Source organism: Carassius gibelio, chromosome B24 (genome assembly GCF_023724105.1).
Source record: "Carassius gibelio isolate Cgi1373 ecotype wild population from Czech Republic chromosome B24, carGib1.2-hapl.c, whole genome shotgun sequence".
Lineage (NCBI taxonomy): Eukaryota > Metazoa > Chordata > Actinopteri > Cypriniformes > Cyprinidae > Carassius > Carassius gibelio.
Window position 1 is genome coordinate 24,351,218 of NC_068419.1, and position 21,671 is coordinate 24,372,888.

General features: G+C 40.2%; 2 protein-coding genes across 2 annotated transcripts in view; one reads left to right on the plus strand and one right to left on the minus strand.

The window, feature by feature from the left end:
• LOC128013116 (ADP-ribosyl cyclase/cyclic ADP-ribose hydrolase 1) overlaps positions 1–18,570 on the plus strand; it is a 60,288-nt gene extending 41,718 nt beyond the window's left edge. Inside the window, exons 7-8 of the mRNA XM_052595830.1 lie at positions 12,911–13,003; positions 18,474–18,570. Coding sequence (XP_052451790.1) covers positions 12,911–13,003; positions 18,474–18,570 — 190 coding nt within the window. The remainder of the gene's footprint in view (positions 1–12,910; positions 13,004–18,473) is intronic.
• The window catches only part of LOC128012862 (serine/arginine repetitive matrix protein 5-like), a 301,673-nt gene that overhangs the window by 260,598 nt on the left and 19,404 nt on the right, over positions 1–21,671 (minus strand). The gene's annotated exons all lie outside the window — the stretch shown is intronic.

Genomic DNA, 21,671 nt, shown 5'->3' on the forward strand with positions numbered 1-21,671 from the left:
CATGGACACGCCCTCATCCAAGCCAAGGATGCTGAAAGCCAGTCTGCAGTGACATACTAGAAAAAGGGGGAGACAACACAGACTTGAACAGATCTGACCACACATGCACTACACCAGTAACACACACAGCAGCCTTGTTTTGTTCTGTTCTTCTTTTACCTATCCTGATGCCTGCACCATAAATCAGTTCTAGTGCCACAAGAACCAAGCAAGATGACCAACCAACTTGTTCACACAACAGCTTTCAACATTAACACACGATCGTGACCCTTTTTCGTTGGGACTGCATTATCCTTAAGAAATAGACAATATGCAAATCCGGTGTCAAACTGGTCCTTGTTTGTAAAACAAGCATCTTCGAAATGCAGGGAACAAACAAAAACACTTGCACAACTCCGTCGATGCTCTTTAAAAATAAACTCTGTCCACTGGTCCCTTGATGTTTTTTTTTTTTTTTTTTTGGTAATCTGTGCAGGGTTGTCTTGCCCTTGCAACCAAAAACACACTTCTTTTGTGACATTTCGCTCTCGCTCTGGTCAGTGAATGTCTCGTCTCTGCTCTGTTACACGGGAGCACGCGCTCTTCCGGCAGAAGTGCCCTTAGGACCCATATAAGGAAATTCCACTCCATCTAACTTCACACAGACCCATACCCGAAACTTGTGACAAACCGGAAGGAGTATTTTTGGAACAAAAATACCCCTTCAAACGTACAACTTAATTTTTGAAACTTTGTCCATGTTTAGCATGGGAATCCAACTCTTTAACAGTGTAAAAAACTCAGCATGCATGAAATAGCATTTCACCCCCCCCCCCCCCCTTTAAGCGTGCAGATCAACCACCCAACAAAGTCTTATAATAATCTTAATTTGATGTCATAAACGCATGGATTAACATTTCTTCATTTGACATTGAGAGCATAGGTTGTAACTTAGATATAATTTTGAGATGAAAAATGCAGTTTTACAATTTCTAGAAATATTGATTGATATCAAATAGCACACCTAGGTTCCTAACTGACAAAGAATTGACAGAGCAGCAGAGCTTTTAGGTCCTACAATTAACATCTTTTTTTTTTCAGAATTTAGAAGTAAGAAATTACTCCCCATCCTGTTTTTTATATTGACTATGCATTCTGCTAGTTTTTCAAACTGGTATGTTTCGCAGGGCTGAGGATACTACATTTTCTAGTATCTTGGACAGAAAAGGGAAATTCGAGATCGGTCTGTAATTAACTAGTTCTTTGGGTTCCAGTTGTGTTTTGGAAAAGAGGCCTAATAACAGCCAGTGTGAAGGTTTTGGGGACATATCCTTATGACAATGCCCCATTAAAAATACAGAAGAGGATCTATGACTTCTGGAAGCACCTCTTTAGGAGCTTAGAAAGAATAGGGTCTAACATGTTGGTCTAGATGTTTTAACAAGTTTATACAATTCAAGAATATACAAGAATGAGTGGAATTGCTCCTCATGGGATCTATAGCTATAGATCTGATGTGATACAGTAGCTGACGGCTGCATGGTTAGAATTGTATCTCTATTAATCTTGGAAGTAAAGTAATTCATAAAGTCATTACTTCTGTGCTGTTGGGAAATGTCAACACCTGTTGTCACGTATAGAGCCAAAAGAGTCTCAATAAAGATAAATGCACACACTTCATTCACATATGCACACATAGGATTCATACATGCACACATATAATTCATAAATACACACAGAGGATACACAAATGCGCACAAAATTTACAAATGCACACACAAAATTTAAAAAGCACAGAAGATTCACAAATGCATACAAAATTCAGAAATGCACACAAAATTCAGAAATACACACACAATTCAGAAATGCAAACAACATTTACAAATGCACTCAAGATTCACAAATGAAGAGAGAGTCAGTGGTCCACTGCAAGAGGAAAGTGACTCTCCGGCTGCGCAAAGTGAGTCGCTGGCTGCATGAGGAAAGTGAATCGTTCGCTTAGGAAAGTGAGTCGTTCGCTGCGTGACTCGTGAGGAAAGTGAGTCGTTCGCTTATGAAAGTGAGTCGTTCGCTGCGTGACTCGTGAGGAAAGTGAATCGTTCGATGAGGAAAGTGAGTCGTTCGCTGCGAGAGGAAAGTGACTCTCCGGCTGCGCAAAGTGAGTCGCTGGCTGCGTGAGGAAAGTGAATCGTTCGCCGAGGAAAATGAGTCGTTCGCTGCGTGACTCGTGAGGAAAGTGAATCTTTCGATGAGGAAAGTGAGTCGTTCGCTGCGAGAGGTAAGTGACTCTCGGAAAGTGAGTCTCCTGCTGCGCAAAGTGGGTCGCCGGCTGCGTGAGGAAAGTGAGTCGTTCGCTGCGCGAGGAAAGTGAATCGTTCGCTGAGGAAAGTGAGTCGTTCGCTGCGAGGAAAGTGAATCGTTTGCTGAGGAAAGTGAGTCGTTCGCTGCGTGTGGAAAGGGAGTTGTTCGCTGAGGAAAGTGAGTCGTTCGCTGATTGGCTCATAAGTAAACAATCCCCCACGTGGGGGATAAAACAAGGGAGATATCTGATTGGTTGCAGATCATTCCCTGTTTAAAAAAAAAGGCATTTGTGTGTCGAGCCAAGTGAGGGGAGTCTCAAAATTCACACACGAATGCAGTGAAGTTCACAGACCCCAAGCAGTTTGTAAATCAAGATATGTGTGTGTGTGTGCATCAGAAATACATTTCTGAATCTTGTCCTGTGCATTTGTGAATCTTGAGTGCATTTGTAAATGTTGTTTGCATTTCTGAATTGTGTGTGTATTTCTGAATTTTGTGTGCATTTCTGAATTTTGTATGCATTTGTGAATCTTCTGTGCTTTTAAAATTTTGTGTGTGCATTTGTAAATTTTGTGCGCATTTGTGTATCCTGTGTGTCTATTTATGAATCATGTGTGTGCATGTATGAATCCTATGTGTGCATGTGTGAATGGAGAGTGTGCATTTATCTTTATTGAGACTCTTTTGGCTCCATATCACATGTACCGTTTATCTATCTCTGTCGGTGATGAGGGTTTCATATGTAGTAAATGCAGGGAAATAGTTAGGCTGACAGAGAAGATTTCAGAATTAGAGATACGCATCCAAACTTTAATTGAGGACAGTAAGAATGTTAGGGCTCTAGATAAGGATTTGGATGCGTCTAGCTCAGGGATTCCTGTACATTGTTCAGTTCCGGCAAAAGAGCCCCTTGCAGTAGGGCAACTGGGTGACAGTGAGGCAGAGTGGTCGTGGGTAAAAACACCGCTCTTCTCTTCCGATCAAAACATTAAAAAGGTTCTCCCCACTCAGTGATGCACCCACAGAGAAACCTGATGAAAGTGCTCTAGTTATTGGTGATTCTATTATACAGAACGTGAATATAGAGACACCAGCCACCATAGTCAAATGTTTACTGGGAGCCAGAGTGCATGACATTTTGGCAAATTTAAAAGTGCTGGCTAATGCTAAATGTAAATACAGTAAGATTGTTATTCATGCCGGCGCTAATGATGTTAGCTTCTTAACTTCACCAGTCGGAGATCACTAAAAATAACATTAAAGAGGTGTGTGAACTTGCAAGCATGACGTCAGACACTTTAATATGCTCTGGTCCCCTCCATGCTTACCGTGGTGACGAGATGCAAAGCAGATTGTCATCACTCAATGGCTGGATGTCTAATTAGTCTTAGAGTTTATACTTGACTATTTGGAGCCCATGTCAGGAAGCAGACAGACTGGCTAAACCGACTGTCTGCTAGCTGCCTCATGTCACAGAGGTCAGTTAATTCTCAGCACATAGACATAAAGTTAAAGTATTTATTGTATAAATATTGTCCCACTGGTAAAAACAGTGCAAATAATTCTGTCTCCTTGGATAACAGTGAAGTGGAAATAAATATAGTTACATTTATTAGAGTCTGAAGAGCTGAGCTGAATTTGGTGAAACATTAAAGTTCTAGTCTGTGTCAATTGCTCTCATAATAAATAATAATAATAATGTTACACGTGGCTGTAGACGGTAATGTTTTATCTTGGTTCATTTCACTGGGTTAATTTCTCTTGGTTTATGTCAAATTACTTTTGATAAATAAGTCGCCGCTGACTGTAAGTCACAGCACCGGCCAAGCTATGAAAAGAAGTGCGACTCATAGTCCTGAAAATACGGTAAATATATGTTGTCTTTCTCAAGCCCAACAAAGAAGACTAAAAAGAGAAACATCATTTAATTTAGTATGTAATAAAACTAATATTACTAATTTATTTAAGAAATTTAACTATATTAATTTTCACAATTATTTATTAATGTCATACACACATACCTAATGCCTTATGACTTAAAAGATGAGAGTGGTAAATGTTACAGACATGGAACTGTTCAGTCTATTATTGATTTTTATTTCCACTTTTATCCAAAGAGACAGAACTATTTGCACTGTATTTATCGGTGGGACAGTATTCATACAATACTACAACCTAGAAATAATTTGCAGGTCGCAGCAGCACGAATTATGTGCCCAGCTACATCTGATTCAGATATGATGCTAATTAACAGTGAGCAGTGGTTTCAGACATTATAGTGCCACACTCGTCCTGGCTCTTATTCTGCCTGAAAGAATGAAAAGACCGAGCTGAAGGTGGAGCGATTAGATCAATCAGATGAAAGCAGCGTTTCAGCTCTGCCCACAAGTGCGAATTAAATATTGAAGCCATAAACCGAAATGATCAAACTATCCAACTGTCTTGTCCATGTTCTCTCACTTGAATCCTCTTGAATCTTGAATCTCTTGATCTTCTGCAAGCCCTGCCTTGTGCACGCAGTGATTGACATGGCGGGAGGGGGTGAAGACATGATCGGCTCGGAATGCATTTTCAATGTGCACATTGAATTTTGCTACATTCATTGCGTCAAGTGTCTTGACTGTGAGTGTTAATGCAATTAAGAAAAATAGCATTTGAATGATAATTTTGCCACAGTCTTTGCTTGAACATGTTATACATATCTAATCATTTGTGTAATACATTTTCATTTTCATTTTGCAACTTATAAAGCATTAAAATTTGTATTCATTTTACATATTAAAACTAGTGTGTGAAATGGCAAATGAAAATTATGTAATTTAATTTTCATTTTCATTTTGCACCAAACGTTGCACAAATGTACTGGAAAATGTAAATGTAAATACAGAAATGCATTGCCATTTTACATATTGCATTGTCATTTTGCATATTACATTCATATGTTGGGTCTTGTACTCTCACATGGGCTTGATGTGACTGATATTGTGCTCTCTGATTTTATGATCTCTGACCATAAGCCTATATTATTCACACTGTCTCTTCCAGAGCTCTCTTATTTTTCAAATACAACTCTAAGTCTTATTTCTACTCTGCACAGTTTAGCACAAATTATAACTTGTTTTTTTCTGAATGTTGCTCACAGTTGCACTTGGATCAATCGCTATCTGACTTGGATGCTGATCAACATCTTAGCATTTGAACTCTGCCTGGTTTAAGGCAGCAATGCAACTGCCCCCCTTAAGCCTTACAAGCAAAAAACAAAATCTGTTCTGTGGCAAAACTCTGATACCCATCTCCTAAAACAATAGAAAGGCAGAATGTAAATGGAAACAAAACAGGCTGCATATCTCTCTTCAAATGTTCAGATACTCTCTTACTTTTTACCAGACTGCAGCTAGGTGTAAAAAAGCTGCGTACTTTTCTAACCTAATTGGAAATAATCACTCTAAACCTAAGGTTTTATTTTCAGTTATTCAATATGTTACCAATCCTTCGGTTAACACCTTGCCTGTTGCCTCTGATGCTCTCTGTGAAAGCTTCTTGAGATATTTTAGTGACAATTACTAACTTAAGACGTGGTATCTGCCCCAATTTTACTTTAACCATGTCTCCAATCATGTCATCTTCCTCTGCATTTTTGGATGCTTTTGAACCCATCAATCTCCAGCAATTGAAGGAGGTGGTTGACAATCTTAAACCCTCTTTCTGTTCTAACAATATCATTAACCCCAATTTGTTTTAATTCATTATTGATTCGATTGGGCCAGGTTTGCTGTCTCTTATTAATAAGTGTTTCCAAACTGGCTCTGTTCCTGCCTACCTTAAAGTCGCTACAGACACTCCTCTGCCCAAGAAACTCCATCGGTGACAGAATGGAGAAAAAAACCTTGGGAGAACCCAGGCTCAGTTGGGGGGCCAGTTCTCCTCTGACCAGACGAAACCAGTAGTTCAATTCCAGGCTGCAGCAAAGTCAGATTGTGCAGAAGAATCATCTGTTTCCTGTGGTCTTGCCCTGGTGGTCCTCTGAGACAAGGTCTTTACAGGGGATCTGTATCTGGGGCTCTAGTTGTCCTGGTCTCTGCTGTTTTTCAGGGCAGTAGAGGTCCTTTCTAGGTGCTGATCCACCATCTGGTCTGGATACGTACTGGATGCAGGTGACTGCAGTGACCCTCTGATCTGTATAAAGACTGTGTTGCCCTCACATCAATAGTCATGAAGGTCTTTGAGGGACTGGTTAAAAACTTCATCTGCTCCTCCCGACCGGATACTTTGGACCCTCTTCAATTTGCCTATCGCCCAAACAGATCCTCAGATGATGCCATTTCTCACATCCTGCACTCTTCTCTCACACACATTGACAGCAATAACAGGAAATACGTAAGGCTGCTATTTATTGACTATAGCTCAGCTTTCAATACTATAGTCCCCTTAAAGCTAGCCTCTAAACTCATAGACCTCGGCCTGAATTCTTCACTCTGCAACTGGATTCTTGATTTCCTCACCGGCAGACCTCAAGTGCTGAAACTAGGCCAGTACATCTCCAGCTCCATCACCCTTAACGTAGGAGCCCCGCAGGGCTGTGTCCTGAGTCCCCTGCTCTACTCTCTCTACACACATGACTGCGTGTCTTCGCACAGCTCCACATCTATAATCAAATTTGCTGATGATACTGTGGTTCTGGGCCTCATTCACAACAATAATGAGACCGCATACTTGGATGAGGTAGAGAAATTAACATCATGGTGCCAGGACAACTGTCTCTCTCTGAATGTGAGCAAGTCTAAAGAACTGATTTTGGACATCAGGAAGAGACAACAGTAGCCCTATACACCTCTTATGATCAACGGGACACCTGTGGAGAGGGTGAGCAGCTTTAAGTACCTTGGTGTAAACATCTCAGAGGACCTGACTTGGACTACTCACATTCAAACACAGGTTAATAAAGCCAGGCAAAGACTGTACCATCTGCGACAGCTGAGGAAATTAAGGGTCTCACCAGCAATCCTGAAAACTTTCTATTCTGGGGTTATAGAAAGTGTACTGACTCAGTGTATCTCAGTGTGGTATGGGAACAGCTCCAGTCAGGACTGCAAAGCCCTGCAGAGAGTTGTGCCCTTAGCTGAGTGCATCTCAGGGTCTGCTCTCCCCTCTCTGTAGGACATCTACCTCAAACGCTGCAGAAGCAGAGCTGCTAAAATCATCAAAGACTCCACCCACCCCAGTAACCATCTTTTCACTTTGCTGCCATCTGGTAAGGGCTTCCGTAGCCTGATGGCAAAAACCGAGAGACTCAGGAGTAGTCTCTTCCCCCAGGCCATCAGGCTCTTAAACTCTAAACCAGCCTCTTTACATCCTCATGCCTCCACTTAATTTACACTTTATCAGTAAGATATTCATTATTCACTACCTCACATTGACACACTGACAGTGTCACTCTGTTTGCACATTTGCCTCTTATACATTCCTGTGTATCTTAATATTTAAGACCACAGTATAATGCACATATGCACATTGTACATCCCTGTATATCTTAATATTTAAGACTACAGTTTACTTTCATGCATACTATTTTGCGTTCTATATTTAATTCTACAATATACATCTTTTTCATATTTTATTCTTATATTTTTATTGTTTACTTTTATTACATTCTTACATAGCTATATTAATGTATATTTTCATCTGTGTTGTTTTCTTTAATAATTGCACTGTCCATGGAGCGGACCTGACTCCCATTTCACTGCTGGTTATATATGCTATATATAATTTTGTATGTGACGAATACAAATCTTGAATCTGGTGGCTACGGTGACCTCGGAATAAGAGAGAAACGGACAAACATTAGCGTCGATGCCATTCTTCTAATGATGTAGCAAGTACATCGGGTGGTATGGGAAGTGTTCCTGATTTACCTAATTAATGCAGCCTAAAAATCCTTTAACGGATTTGGATATTAAAAGCTTGTCAGAGATGACATCTGCTCTGTGCTGCCTGCCTTACTGGATCCGCTACAATTTGCATATCGTAGCAACCGTTCTACAGACGATGCTATTGTTTTCACCCCACACACTGCTCTCTCCCACCTGGAAAATAAGAACACCTATGTGAGAATGCCGTTTGTGGACTACGGCTCAGCATTTAACAACATATTTCCTGACACACTTTTTGCGAAGCTCCAGAATCTGGGACTAAACAGATCTCTGTGCAGCTGGACCCTGGACTTCCTGACAGGCAGAAGTCAAGTGGTCAGAATGGGCAACATTACTTCATCCCCGCTGACCCTTAAAACTGGTGCTCTTCAGGACTGTGTCCTCAGCCCACTCCTGTACTCCTCCCTGTACACACACAACTGTGCCGCCACACACAGGTCCAATGTCAAGCCACAAGTTGTGGCCAAAAGATTGTGCAAATCCCCGAGCTCGCCTCACTGTATCGCAGGAGCCTTTACTGTATCTCCCCACTGCCGCAGCAGTGTCTGCTTCCGCAGGAGCCTTCTCTGTATCTCCCCACCTCCGCAGCAGTGTCCGCTCCCACAGGAACCTCCACCTATATTTCACCACTGCCACAGCAGTGTCTGCTCCCGCAGGAGCCATTTCCATCCTTCCCTACTGCCGCAGCAGTTCTCGCTCCCGCAGGAGCCTCAAAAAGAAAAAAAAAAATACATTAACTGATCCATGCTCAATCAGGCCTACCAACAGAAAATTTTCCAGTCACTCATTTTGCATCGGGGAAGCAACTTATGTAGGGCTGTAGCGATCGAATATTTTAGTAATCAAGTATTCTACCAAAAATTCCATTGATTAATCAAGTTATCGGATAAAATGTGTTTTGGCTTAATTATATTGGCATGATATTGATGTGCGCATGCGCAGTAAATTTGACCGGCAGGATAAAATGTCAAGACACCGAACTTTTATTTTGATGGGTTGACGTAGCTTTATAATTCTGTGTATGTGAGGTGACGCTAGTTTTACTTAAATCAAACGGTCAAATGCTCATGAAGTGATTGTCAGAGCAGTTCTGGAGATGTTGTTCATGTGTTCACATCCTTATTTAGTGAGACAGCAGACACTGAAATTACCGCGAGCGTCACACGCGCTTCAGTGTGTGTGATAAAGGAAGTCGCGCTTCTGCTCCATTCATTAACATAGACACACAGAACATGCAGGATTTACATTTAAATAGATTGTTCCGGCTTAATATTTACATATATTAGTCCATATCGTGATTTGATGCAAGTGCAATGACCAGTTTTGTTTTTTTATTAATTCATTTAAAATTTGGCAAATTCCGTGCCATTCCACGTTAAACTGTAAATTCAGTTTTTATGACTGGATTCCGCGATTCCCTCTGTGCTTTCTGCATTGCAGAAATCATAGGGCCCTAGTTGTGGTATGCAAGCTCTATCTTGCAATGGACACACGCCACAACATTCTTTCGACATTTGCCCGTGTCCTCAAATCAAAACACTGCTGAATCCATGCAGAATGCAAATTCGGACGCAGCGCTTATATCTCTTTCCGCCAACATAAACGCGTTGTCACATTTAAAAAAAAAATAATTGCGAAAGAATGAGATTTAAAATAAATTAAAAGAAGCTTAAAGGCAGAGGAATTTGCCACGATCATTTTATTTGTAATCGAGTTACTCGAGGAATCGTTTCAGGAAATCTCCCATCTGAGTTATGTTGCATGCTCAACGGTGGCTAGGGATCTCCCTCCCAATGGGGTACAGCCACTGGAGCCCTTCATCCGACATGCCAAACCGCAGCTCGAATCTCATTGCCTATTCAGCATCAGACAGGGCTCTCCCTTCTGGTGCAGCAGACCCACGGCTCCCTTCGGTCGCAGTGTGAACCCCCCGTCCGAGTTATGTCACATACTCAATGGCGGCCTGGGATCTCCCTCCCGATGGGGTACAGCCGCTGGCTCCCTTCAGTCGCAGTGTGAACCCTCCATCAGATGCACCAAACCGCGCCTCGTACTCAGCCGCAAGAGGGACTCTCCCGGTGCAGCAGAGCCGCATCTCCCTTTGGAGGCAGCAGGAGTCCCTCATTTTTTGATATCTGGCATCGTGCTCCTCTCATAAGCGGCATGGAGGGCTCGCCGGTAAGACGTTGCGAGCCGCAGCTCTCGTCGAACACTGCACGGGCTCTCCCGGTCGCTCTGCATTTTTCTTCTCAACATGCATATTTTGGGGGGCAACTAAATTTAGCTCTCTGGCTACTGTCCTATGCCTTTAAGCTTCTTTTGGGGAATTATTTGGGTTCAGGCTATGCTCCGGGCCCGGACCCCTCCCCCAGGACAGCACGCCAAAATATACCTACTATTCGCCTTCAGATTATATGTAAGGGTGAACTCATGAAAAGCGACTTGACTTGACTTAATCTATGGTGTCCGTGAATTGGGGAATGTTGAATTTTTTTTTTTCTGCAAACCTTTTTTTCTTGGCAGTTTGTTTTAATAAACTTGTTTAAATAACCAGTTCAGCAGTTTGTTTACATTTATCACGCAATAGTTTAAAGGGTTAGTTCACCGAAAAATGAAAATTATGTAATTAATAACTCACCCTCATGTCGTTCCAAACCCGTAAGATCTCCGTTCATCTTCTGAACACAGTTTAAGATATTTTTGATTTAGTCAAAGTTAAATCTCAAATATTTTAAACTGTGTACTGAAGATGAATGGAGGTCTTATGGGTTTGGAACATGAGGGTGAGTTATTAATTACATAATTTTCATTTTTTGGTGAACTAACCCTTTAAACTATTGTGTGATAAATGTAAACAAACTGCTGAACTGGTTATTTAAACAAGTAACTACTAACCCTTTAACATGCACAATTACTAACAATTACACGATTGTCTTAATCAACTCACCATTTTAAATTACATTCAAGTGCTCAGTTCACACATGCTTATATCAATGGCTCATTATTATTATTATTATTATTATTGTTTTAGTTTTTTTATCAAAACCATGTTGAACTATAGAACATTGTTTACATTAACTGTAATCAGCTTGTTTTTTTTGTTTTTTTTTTCGTTTGACAAATAAATTACCCAATCCCAAAAAAGTTCAGACACTGTACAAGTTGTGAATAAAAACAGAATGCAATGATGTTTCAAATATTTTATTCAGAATACAACATAGATGACATATCAAATGTTTGAACTAAGAAAATGTATAATTTTAAGGTACAAAATAAGTTGATTTTAAATTTCATGGCAAAAAAGTTATGACAAGGCCATGTTTACCACTGTGTGGCATCCCCTCTTCTTTTTTTCAGTCTGCAAATGTCTGGGGACTGAGTTGTTCAAGTTTAGGAATAGGAACGTTGTCCCATTTTTGTCTAATACAGGCTTCTAGTTGCTCAACTGTCTGAGGTCTTGCATCTTCCTTTTTATAATGCACCAAATTTTTTCTGTGGGTGAAAGGTCTGGACTGCAGGCTGGCCATTTCAGGCTGGCCATACTCGGATCCTTCTTCTATGCAGCCATGATGTTGTAATTGATGCAGTATTTGGTCTGGCATTGTCATGTTGGAAAATGCTAGGTCTTTCCTGAAAGAGATGACATCTGGATGGGAGAATATGTTGTTCTAGAACTTGGATATACCTTTCAGCATTGATGGTGCCTTTCCATATGTGTAAGCTGCGCATACTCATGCAACCCCATAGCATCAGAAAGGCAGGCTTCTGAACTAAGCACTGATAACAGCTTGGGTGGTCCTAGTCCCCTTTAGTCCAGATGACATGGAATCCCAGTTTTCCAAAAAGAATTTTCATTCGTCTGACCACAGAATGGTTTTCCACTTTGCCACAGTCCATTTTAAATGAGCCTTGGCCCAAAGAAAATGCCTGCGCTTCTGGATCATGTTTAGATATGGCTTCTTTTTTGACTGATAGAGTTTTAGCCAGCAACGGCGAATGGCACATTGGATTGTATTCACCGACAATGTTTTTTGGAAGTATTCTTGAGCCCATGTTGTGATTTCCATTACAGTAGCATTCCTGTATGTGATGCAGTGCCGTCTAAGGGCCCAAAGATCATGGGCATCTGGTTTGGTTTTCCAGCCTTGACCCTTACGCACAGAGATTGTTCCAGATTCACTGAATCTTTGGATGATATTATGCCCTGTAGATGATGATAACTTCAAACTCTTTGCAATTTTTCTCTTAGAAACTTCTCTCTGATATTGCTCCACAATTTTCCGCTGCAGCAGTGGGGCAATTGGTGATCCTCTGCCCATCTTGACTTCTGAGAGACACTGCCACTCTGAGAGGCTCTTTTTATACCAATCATGTTGCCAGTTGACCTAATAAACAAAATGGTCCTCCAGCTGTTCCTTATATGTACATTTAACTTTTCCGACCTCTTATTGCCACCTGTCCTAACGTTTTTGGAATGCGTAGCTCTCATGAAATTCAAAATTAGCCAATATTTGGCAGGCCATTTCAAAATGTCTCACTTTTTAAACATTTGATATCTATAGTCTATTGTGAATAAAACATAGATTTATGAGATTAGTAAATTATTCCATTCCTTTTTTACTCACAATTTGTACAGTGTCCCAACTTTTTTGGAATCAGTTTTGTATGTATTTTTGTGTATATTTGTTTTCATTCCTCAGCATGTTTGGCAGTGTGGAACTGGGAAATCTAAACCCAAGGATGGTCACTCATGTACACATTAAAGTCATCTACAACTTAGAGGGACCCTTTTTGTAAGTAAATTTCTTCCTGTTCATATTGTTTTCAATACAATGCACTGACACTGCAGTTAATTTACAAAAAACCTTCTCAAAAAAAAAAAAAAAAAAATTAAGATCCTTGTCGAAATTGAATTTGCATTTACATTTAGTCATTTAGCAGACGCTTTTATCAAAAGTAACTTACAAAGGAGGACAATGGAAGCAATCAACAACAACAAAAGAGCAATGATACATAAGTGCAATAACAAGTCTCAGTTAGGTTAAATGCAGAACATGTAGCAAGGGCTTTTAAATAATATAATAAATAAAAAGAAAACAGATAGAATAGAAAAAGAATAGAGCAAGCTAGTGTTAGAGGTCTTTTTTTCTATTTGTATAATAAATGAAAAGAAAATGTATATAATACAAAAAATATTAGAAAGTAGAAAAGTAGAAAAGTAGAAAGTTTTTTTTTTTTAAGGATTTAAATAGTGAGTGCTAAAGTCATACAAAGATGGAAGAGATGTGTTTTAAGCCGATTCTGGAAGATGGATAAGGAATCAGCTGCTCGGATTGAGTTGGGACGGTCATTCCACCAGGAGGGAACATTTAATTGAAGTCCGTAAAAATGACTTTGCGCTTTTTTGAGATGGCACAATCAAGCAATGTTCACTTGCAGAACGCAAGCTTCTAGAGGGCATATACGTCAAAAGTAATTAATTTAGGTAAAGGGGTGCAGGGCCAGTGGTGGTTTTGTATGCAAACATCAATGCCTTGAATTTTATGTGAGCAGCTATTGGTAGCCATTGTAAACTGATAAACAGAGGTGTGACGTCTATTCTTTCAGCTCATTAAAAATGTTTCTTGCTGCCGCGTTCTGAATTAATTGTAAAAGTTTGATAGAACTGGATGGAAGACCTGCCAAGAGAGCTTTGCAATAGTCCACCCTGGACAGAACAAGAGCTTGAACAAGGAATTGTGCAGCATGTTCTGAAAGAAAGGGCCTGATCCTCTTAATGTTGAATAAAGCAAATCTGCAGGACCGGACAGTTTCAGCAATGTGGTCTGAGAAAGTTAGCTGATCATCAAGCATAGCTCCAAGGTTTCTGGCTGTTTTTGAAGGAGCTATGGTTTATGTGCCCAACTTGATGGTGCAATTGTGATGAAACGATGGGTTTGCTGGAACCACTGTCTTGGCAAGATTTAGTTGAAGGTGATGGTCCTTCATCCAGTAAGAAATGTCTGTTAGACAAGCTGAGATGCGAGCAGCTACCGTCAGATCACCAGGATGGACTGAGAGGTAGAGTTGAGTGTCATCAGCATAGCAGTGGTATGAAAAGCCATGTTTCTGAATGAAAGATCCTAATGATGCCATGTAGACAGAGAAGAAAAGTGGTCCAAGAACTGAGCTCTGAGGCACCCCAGTAGTTAGATGGTGCTACTTGGACACCTCACCTCTCCAAGATACTTTGAAGGACCTATCTAATAGGTAAGACTCAAACCACTGGAGTGTGGTTCCTGAGATGCGCTTTGCCTGTAGGATTGACAGGTGGTTAACTGTGTCAAAATCAGCAGACAGATCAAGCAAGATAAGTATTGAGTATTCTGTTATTGCCAGTCTTAGGGCTTCAACAACTGAGAGCAAGGTAGTCTCAGTTGAATGTCCACCTCTGAAACCAGATTGGTTGCTGTCAAGGAGGTTGATCTGTGTGAGAAAGACAGAAACGTGGTTGAACACAGCTCGTTCAAGTATTTTTTGTAATGAAAGGAAGAAGGGAAACTGGTCTGTAGTTCTCTAAAAGAGATGGCTTGAGGCTGGATTTCTTAAGTAGTGGAATTATATGAGTCTGTCTAAATGATGTGGGAAAAACACCAGTGTGGAGGGATGTGTTAATGATGTGAGTAAGTGCAGGTACAACTGCAGGAGAGATGGCTTGAAGGAGATGAGATGGAATAAGATCAAGTGGACAAGCAGTAGGATGATTAGAAAGGATGAGTTTGGAGACTTCTGCCTCAGAGAGTGAAGAGAAGGATGTGAATGAAGGCATGTCTGCTGGTGATATGTGCATAACAGATTGTGGTGTGGAAAATTGTGCACTGATGTTTTTAATTTTATAAATGAAAAATGTGGCAAAGTCGTCAGCTATTAGATATGTTTTATAAATGAAAAATGTGGCAAAGTCGTCAGCTATTAGATATGAAGCAGGAGGGGGAGCAGGAGGACAAAGGAGAAATGTTTTAAAAAGCATGCGAGAGTTAGACGAATTATTAATTTTGTTCTGGTAGTATGTCCTTTTAGCAGGGGAAACATTAGCAGAGAAGGAAAAGAGGAGTGACTGATACACATTAAGGTCAGTAGTATTTTTGGATTTGCACCACACCCTTACACATAGAACATCAGAAAACCAAGGGGCAGAAGAGGTTGTATTGGCTGGCCTGGAAGACAAGGGGCAAACGGTGTCTAAACAAGATGTAAGAGTGGAGCAGAAAGTATCAGTAGTACTGTTAGCATTGAAATATGCTAAAAGTTTAGGGGGAGGTAGCGAAGATAAACCAGTGAAGATAGCCGGGAGGGTGACAGTGAGCATAAGTTACGTTGAACGATGACGTGGAGGGGTAAGTGATGTGTCAGGGACCATGTTGATGTTAAAAGTGAGGAGGAAGTGATCCGAGGTGTGCAGTGGAGTAGTCAGTACATTATCAATGGAGCAGTGTTGTGTCTAAATAAGGTCCTGGGGGTTGATAGAAAACTACAAAATGTATTTTAAGGAGGTAGGTAACCGTAACTGAATGAGATTCAAAGATACTTTGGATACTAGGAAGGTTGGAAGTTGACTAGGAAGGTTGATACACAAAAATGGTAAAGGATTACAGAGATGAGCAGACCAATACCTCCACCTCTTCCAGGAAAAAGAGGGGAGTGGGAAAATGAGAAATTATTGGAGAGTGCTGCAGGTGTAGCAGTGTCCTCTGGTTTGATCCAGGTCTCTCTCAGGGTCATGAGATTAAGATTTGAATGACTAATTATTAGGGGTGTAACGATTCACTCGTTTTCTCGATGCATCGATTACAAACCCTGTCGATTCATATGCATCGATCTTGAAACATGATTTTTGAATCATGAATCGCCCGATCTTAAACAGCAATCGATTCAAAATTCTAAGAAATGAATGAATCGCGATTTCTATAGAGATTCAATGCTTTCAAAATGTATACACATTAAATTACCACACGCATGAATTAATGGAGACCTTGAAGAGTGTTCGTGAATCGTGCCTCTTATCTGTCCTTAACGCGCTCGACTGTTTACCGCCCTGAGACTGCCACAGGATTGCGCTCACGCTCCGTTCGTCTCTGACGCAGCTGACGTGTGATCTAGGACTCGTGGCCAGTGCCAGAGCCGTCGACAGCTGTATTGCATGGACGGAGCAGAAATGTAAGTGTCTAAATCATATGCACAGATCCATTGAATGATACATGTTTTTAAACAATGTGGATGAACCGAATATACGAAGGAAACTTAAAATTAACCACAGCATTAACAACGACCTTGAAACAAGAGCACGAGATTTATCTGATAATCAGATGCATGAAAGTAGCGTTTGTTTCATTAGCAAACAGACATCTGGCGCGTTTTCTCTCAGAATCATTCGCTGATGGAGATGAAAAGTTAAATAGAGATGAAGACGTTTTCACACTGAAAGAGAAGCGATCTCACTCTCATAGACGTGCCAGGCTTTATCTGCAGCTAAACTGAATAAAAGCAGAATGAACTGATGAAACTAAAAAAAAACCACAAACAATTTATGAATGATGCAGTGCTAATTGAAATTTATTACAGTACAAAAACTATAAAGTATATTTTCTACCTTATTCTGTGCAGAAAATTTAAATAATTGCTAATTAAATGTACCCTAGTATATGAAACAATCATAAAATTGCCATTAGGAAAAAAATATAGATTACAAATGATTGATTATTCTCCAGCAGTGTATTTGATTTATTACAGCTAATTAAAAGTAATTAAAAAAGAAGATAATTCCTTGTAAAAAAAAAATAAATAATACAATAATAATAACAATAATAATAATAATAATAATAATAATAATAATAATAATAATTATTATTATTATTATTATTATTATTATTATTATATAGGCTACATACATAAAATAATTGTATTTGACATTAAACTAGCATTTAACAATGGACAAAAGTTTTTTTTTCTTTTTTTCTAACCTGGTTCTCTAACCATAAATGCTACTGTAATTTGCCGCCTGACTAAGCATTTAAAGAATTTAGTAGAAGCATTTAAATAATCCCGTGAATGCACTTAAAGAATACAGAATCAAATCTAATTGAATTGAATTGTGAATCGTATCGAATCGTTCTAAATTTGCAAAAATCGAAAACCTATGAATCGTAATTGAATTGAATTGCTGCCTTGCCAAAGATTCACAGCCCTACTAATAATAGAAGTAATGAAATCGGCTTTGTTTACAGAAAACTGGCAATTTCAGAGACCAATAGAAAAAGAAAGTAGTGTATTAGCAGACATAGGCAAAGTGTGCAGGTTTTTAAGATTGCGCAGCCTACATGGTTTGCGAGTGGTAGTGATAGTAGGGATCTGGAAACACATAGTAAGAATTGGTTATAAAAACTGAAACAGCAGTAAAACAAGTAGAAGGAAAAAATCATTACTCAACACAATATTTTTATCCCTTGTCAGTGTCCCTGCCCGGTGTAGTTGCACGGTAGGTAGAGTCGATGGTCTTTACACTCTTTGGTCTTCATACAAGAAGGTCTTAACTGAAGGGCTGCCGCGACCTAATCTTTTCTATACCGTCAGACAAAATGGAAATTGTATCCAGCTGAACACACTTTACTGATTTAACTGCTTCTCTCAAAGGGTATTTCTTCACACTGTATTTTGCTAACACTTGAACAGACTTTACTGTTACTGTCTAAGCAAGCGCACAACACTGACAACATATGCAATAGAGTATGAGACAAAAATCAGCACGTCTCAACACCGTAAACAAACAAGTGTTTCCTAGTAACAACAACTGCATTAATCACTAATGAGACATTTATGCATTTTGCAGATGCTTTTATTCTAAGCAACTTAGTGCATTCAGGCTATATATATATATATATATTTTTTTACCAGTATGTGTGTTCCCTGGGAATGGAGTCTTATTTTTTGTCTAACAATTTTTTTAATTATTAGATGATTTATATGCTTTACTTCAAGTATGAATGTATCAGTCAATATATCTGGCCATCCAGGAACACTTATTAGTGATCTTCAGTACCTGGTGACCTCCAATGGTACAATTTCTGTACCTGGTGACCTCCAATGATATAATTGCTGTGTGAACGGCACACTTAAATACTGCTGTGAAATGAATACAGATCAAGAACAGGATAATGAATATTATATAATAATGTTTTTATATGACACACTAATCTTATAGCTGGCTTCCTTTTTTTGTCCCTCTAGGGAGTCTTGCACTCAGGGATCCATCCTTGGACTAATAGAGGTTTTAAAAAAACGAGGGTTCCACTGGACCTGCACAGACAATGACTTGTATGTTTGATTTTCTTCTTTTAAAAATATTTGAATTGTTGAGCCCAGTAGTGGCTCTTGACCATAAATTTAGGTAGGGCAGATGTTAGGTCATAGCAATGGCTTATGATTAACCACCGGTAAATTTTACATTCTAATGGCTTAACACATGCATTTCTTTAACAGAGGTGTACACATAGTACTACCTATAGTACAATGTTTAAAACCTCTAGGTTTTTGGATTGTTATTTTAAACAAGTTCCCACGAGTTCCCAGGACGTGAGAATAATTAGATTAGATTCAACTTTGTCATTGAAAATGTAAGGTACAAGGGAACAAAATGCAGTTAGCCTCTACCGGATGTTAGGAACTACTGGAGGTTCAAGCGACTTTAGACAGACAACAATATTGACATGTGGCGCACCATTGAGTAATTTGTCCTTCCCTCAAAGAGTTGAGTGAATTGTGTGTGCATAACCATGGTAGCCCGAGAATGATAGTATAATTGGATAAGTGGATGACATAGAATCAAATGAGTTCAGAATGCAGAGTTCCAACTTGTAGCTTGAGTTCTTCAGTGATACTTAGAATGTTTCCCTCTCCAAGGGGCTGTCCATCTAGCACCTCCACTGACAGGGGAGAGTTACAGTTTATGGGAGAGTTTTAGTTTATGTTGCTTAGCGTATTCATAAGGAACAGAGCTGTCCACTTCTCCAGAGTCTCCTTGATCTGGAGGTTGCAATGCGAGTTTACACTCACCGGTCGGGTACTGGATGATGGATGGACTGGGCAAGAAATCTTCTGCTGTCCCGCCTGACCACAATAGAGAGACAGTTGATTCTGAAGTGTGACACCAACTGCGTAGGTTCGGCTCCACTGTTGGTTTCAGTGGGGAAACGAGGCAGGCTCGAGTTGAGCATTGAGAGTGGATTAGATTGTCAATAGGGATGGTAGGATCAATTAACTCAACCAGACTTCTTCCATCATCTCGGCAAGCCAATTCGGACTGGAGCTCTGAACTGAATCCTCTCCAAAACAAGTGCTTTAATGTGTCCTCCATCCAGACAGTCTGAGCCGCTAGTGTATGGAAGGACTCTGCTGCTAGCTGCTCATCTAACCTCAGCTGGGTGTTCAAAAACCTTGCAGAAGTTTTGGAGAAAGGCTTCAAAGGTAGAGTTCTCCTGGTCAGAAATGAACAAACAAATGCAAAGCGGAAGGAATCTGTGGGCTACAGCAAGGGCTGTTGGTTTACAAAAAGCGAGCACTGAAGTAGGAAGCCCTTGCATTTGGCAGGTTCTCCATTGAATTTCTCAGGGAAAGCGAGTTGTGGGCTGACTGGGGGAGTTTGAACCAGGAGGGGTTGACTAGCGACAGGTGGTGGATTAGAGCCGGCTCTGGGTGGTGACATGCTGAGGTCTTGCAAAGTCTAACAAGCTCCTCTATAATGTGGTGAGTAGATGTAGTTGCATAATCAGGTGTGATTGTAATCAGGTGTTGTAATGTAATCAGTATGAGGGATGATGGGAAATGGAGTCCGATAAGAGATCGCTAATAATCAGGGGACAGTCCCCTCTAGGGCCTCCTCTGTAACACACATAGAAAAGAGAGAAAACTAGAAATTTTGTTTTTCATTGTTTTATTGTTTTATTTATAATTTATTTACACAGTTATTCTCTCATGGCCATGAGAAAAACATGTCGTTCCCTCAACATTAGAAGTCGTGGCCACGAGAAATGAATGTTGTTCTCTCAACATAGCATCTCGAGGCCACGACATAAAGATGTCATTACCTCGACAAAATGATCTCGTGGCCATGACATATGTTATTATGTTGTGTCCACGACAAAACTAAGTGAACCAACCATGTCATCTCCCGGGCATCTTTGACCATTGCGCCTTGCATCTTTTTACCTCCATTCATTAGGGCTGCGACTCTGCAATTAGATACTATTATGCATGTCTTGTGTCTATAATAGCAAAACATTCTTATTGGCTAGTTATGTTAGTTTGGTTGAAAGTGAAAGCTGCTCCTTTCATAACATTGGTAAGCAAACTCATGGACTCAAAAGTAACATTGTAAGGGAAACAGGTCAATTTACCTCAAAGGGAATCATTTAAGATTTTAAAGGGAATTTGAACAGAATCACTGTTTCACGGCTGATCACTGAGATGCCCTTGATTCACTGAACGAGCCGTTTAACATCAATATTAATATCCAAAGTATAGTGAAAACACTATCAATTAGCACAGTAACAAGATCGGCAGTTTAAGACATTGGGCCCTATCTTGCACCCAGCGCAATTGACTTTGTACACCGACGCATGTGTCATTCCTATTTTGCACCTGCGCAAAGCGCGCTTTTCCCTCCACAGAAGCACGTCGCTAAACTAGTGAATGAACTTGCGCTCCCTGGGCGGTTCAGCGCAAAAAAGGAGGCGTGTTCCGGCGCAAACAATCCCTGGTGCTATTTTGCTGTTCCATTAAACACGCATACACTTTGCTCATGTAATCTACACAGATGCAACAGTTATTTTTGCAAATCATAAACTGTTACACTAAAAAAAAATATTAACACATGAGATGACGGAAATCATTGTGGTGTGCCACGAAGATGTGAAAAAATAGGCATAAATCTAGCTTACAAATTATTCAGGCTAATTTTAGTAATTAAGGATCAGACCTGTTTGCCCAATAGTGGCAAGACATATAGGCTATGTAAGGACATCTGACAAATATGTTTGTCCGTCAAGAACCAGGAAAAAAATCGATGAAACAATTGTGGCTATTTCCTCCCACGTCTGTTTAACCGACGCAATTTTGGGCGGGTTTCTCCCATCCCCATACAACACAACTTCTCTGTCTTTCCCTGCTCTTACAAGAACATCAGTCTCCTCAGCTGTGAACCGCTCCTGGCGTGCGCCTGGTAAATACGCCATAATAATAGCAATTCATAATGGAACTAGCGCACCTGCATTTAAAGGGAATGTTGGATGACGCTTTGATTGGTTTATTTCACGTTACGCCCAAACCACACCTATGAATAATGAAGCTTCTTCAGACCAACCCATTTTAGATTTGCGCTGGGCGCAAGAGCCATTTATCCCGCCGGGAAAATAGCAACAGCGCCGAGAC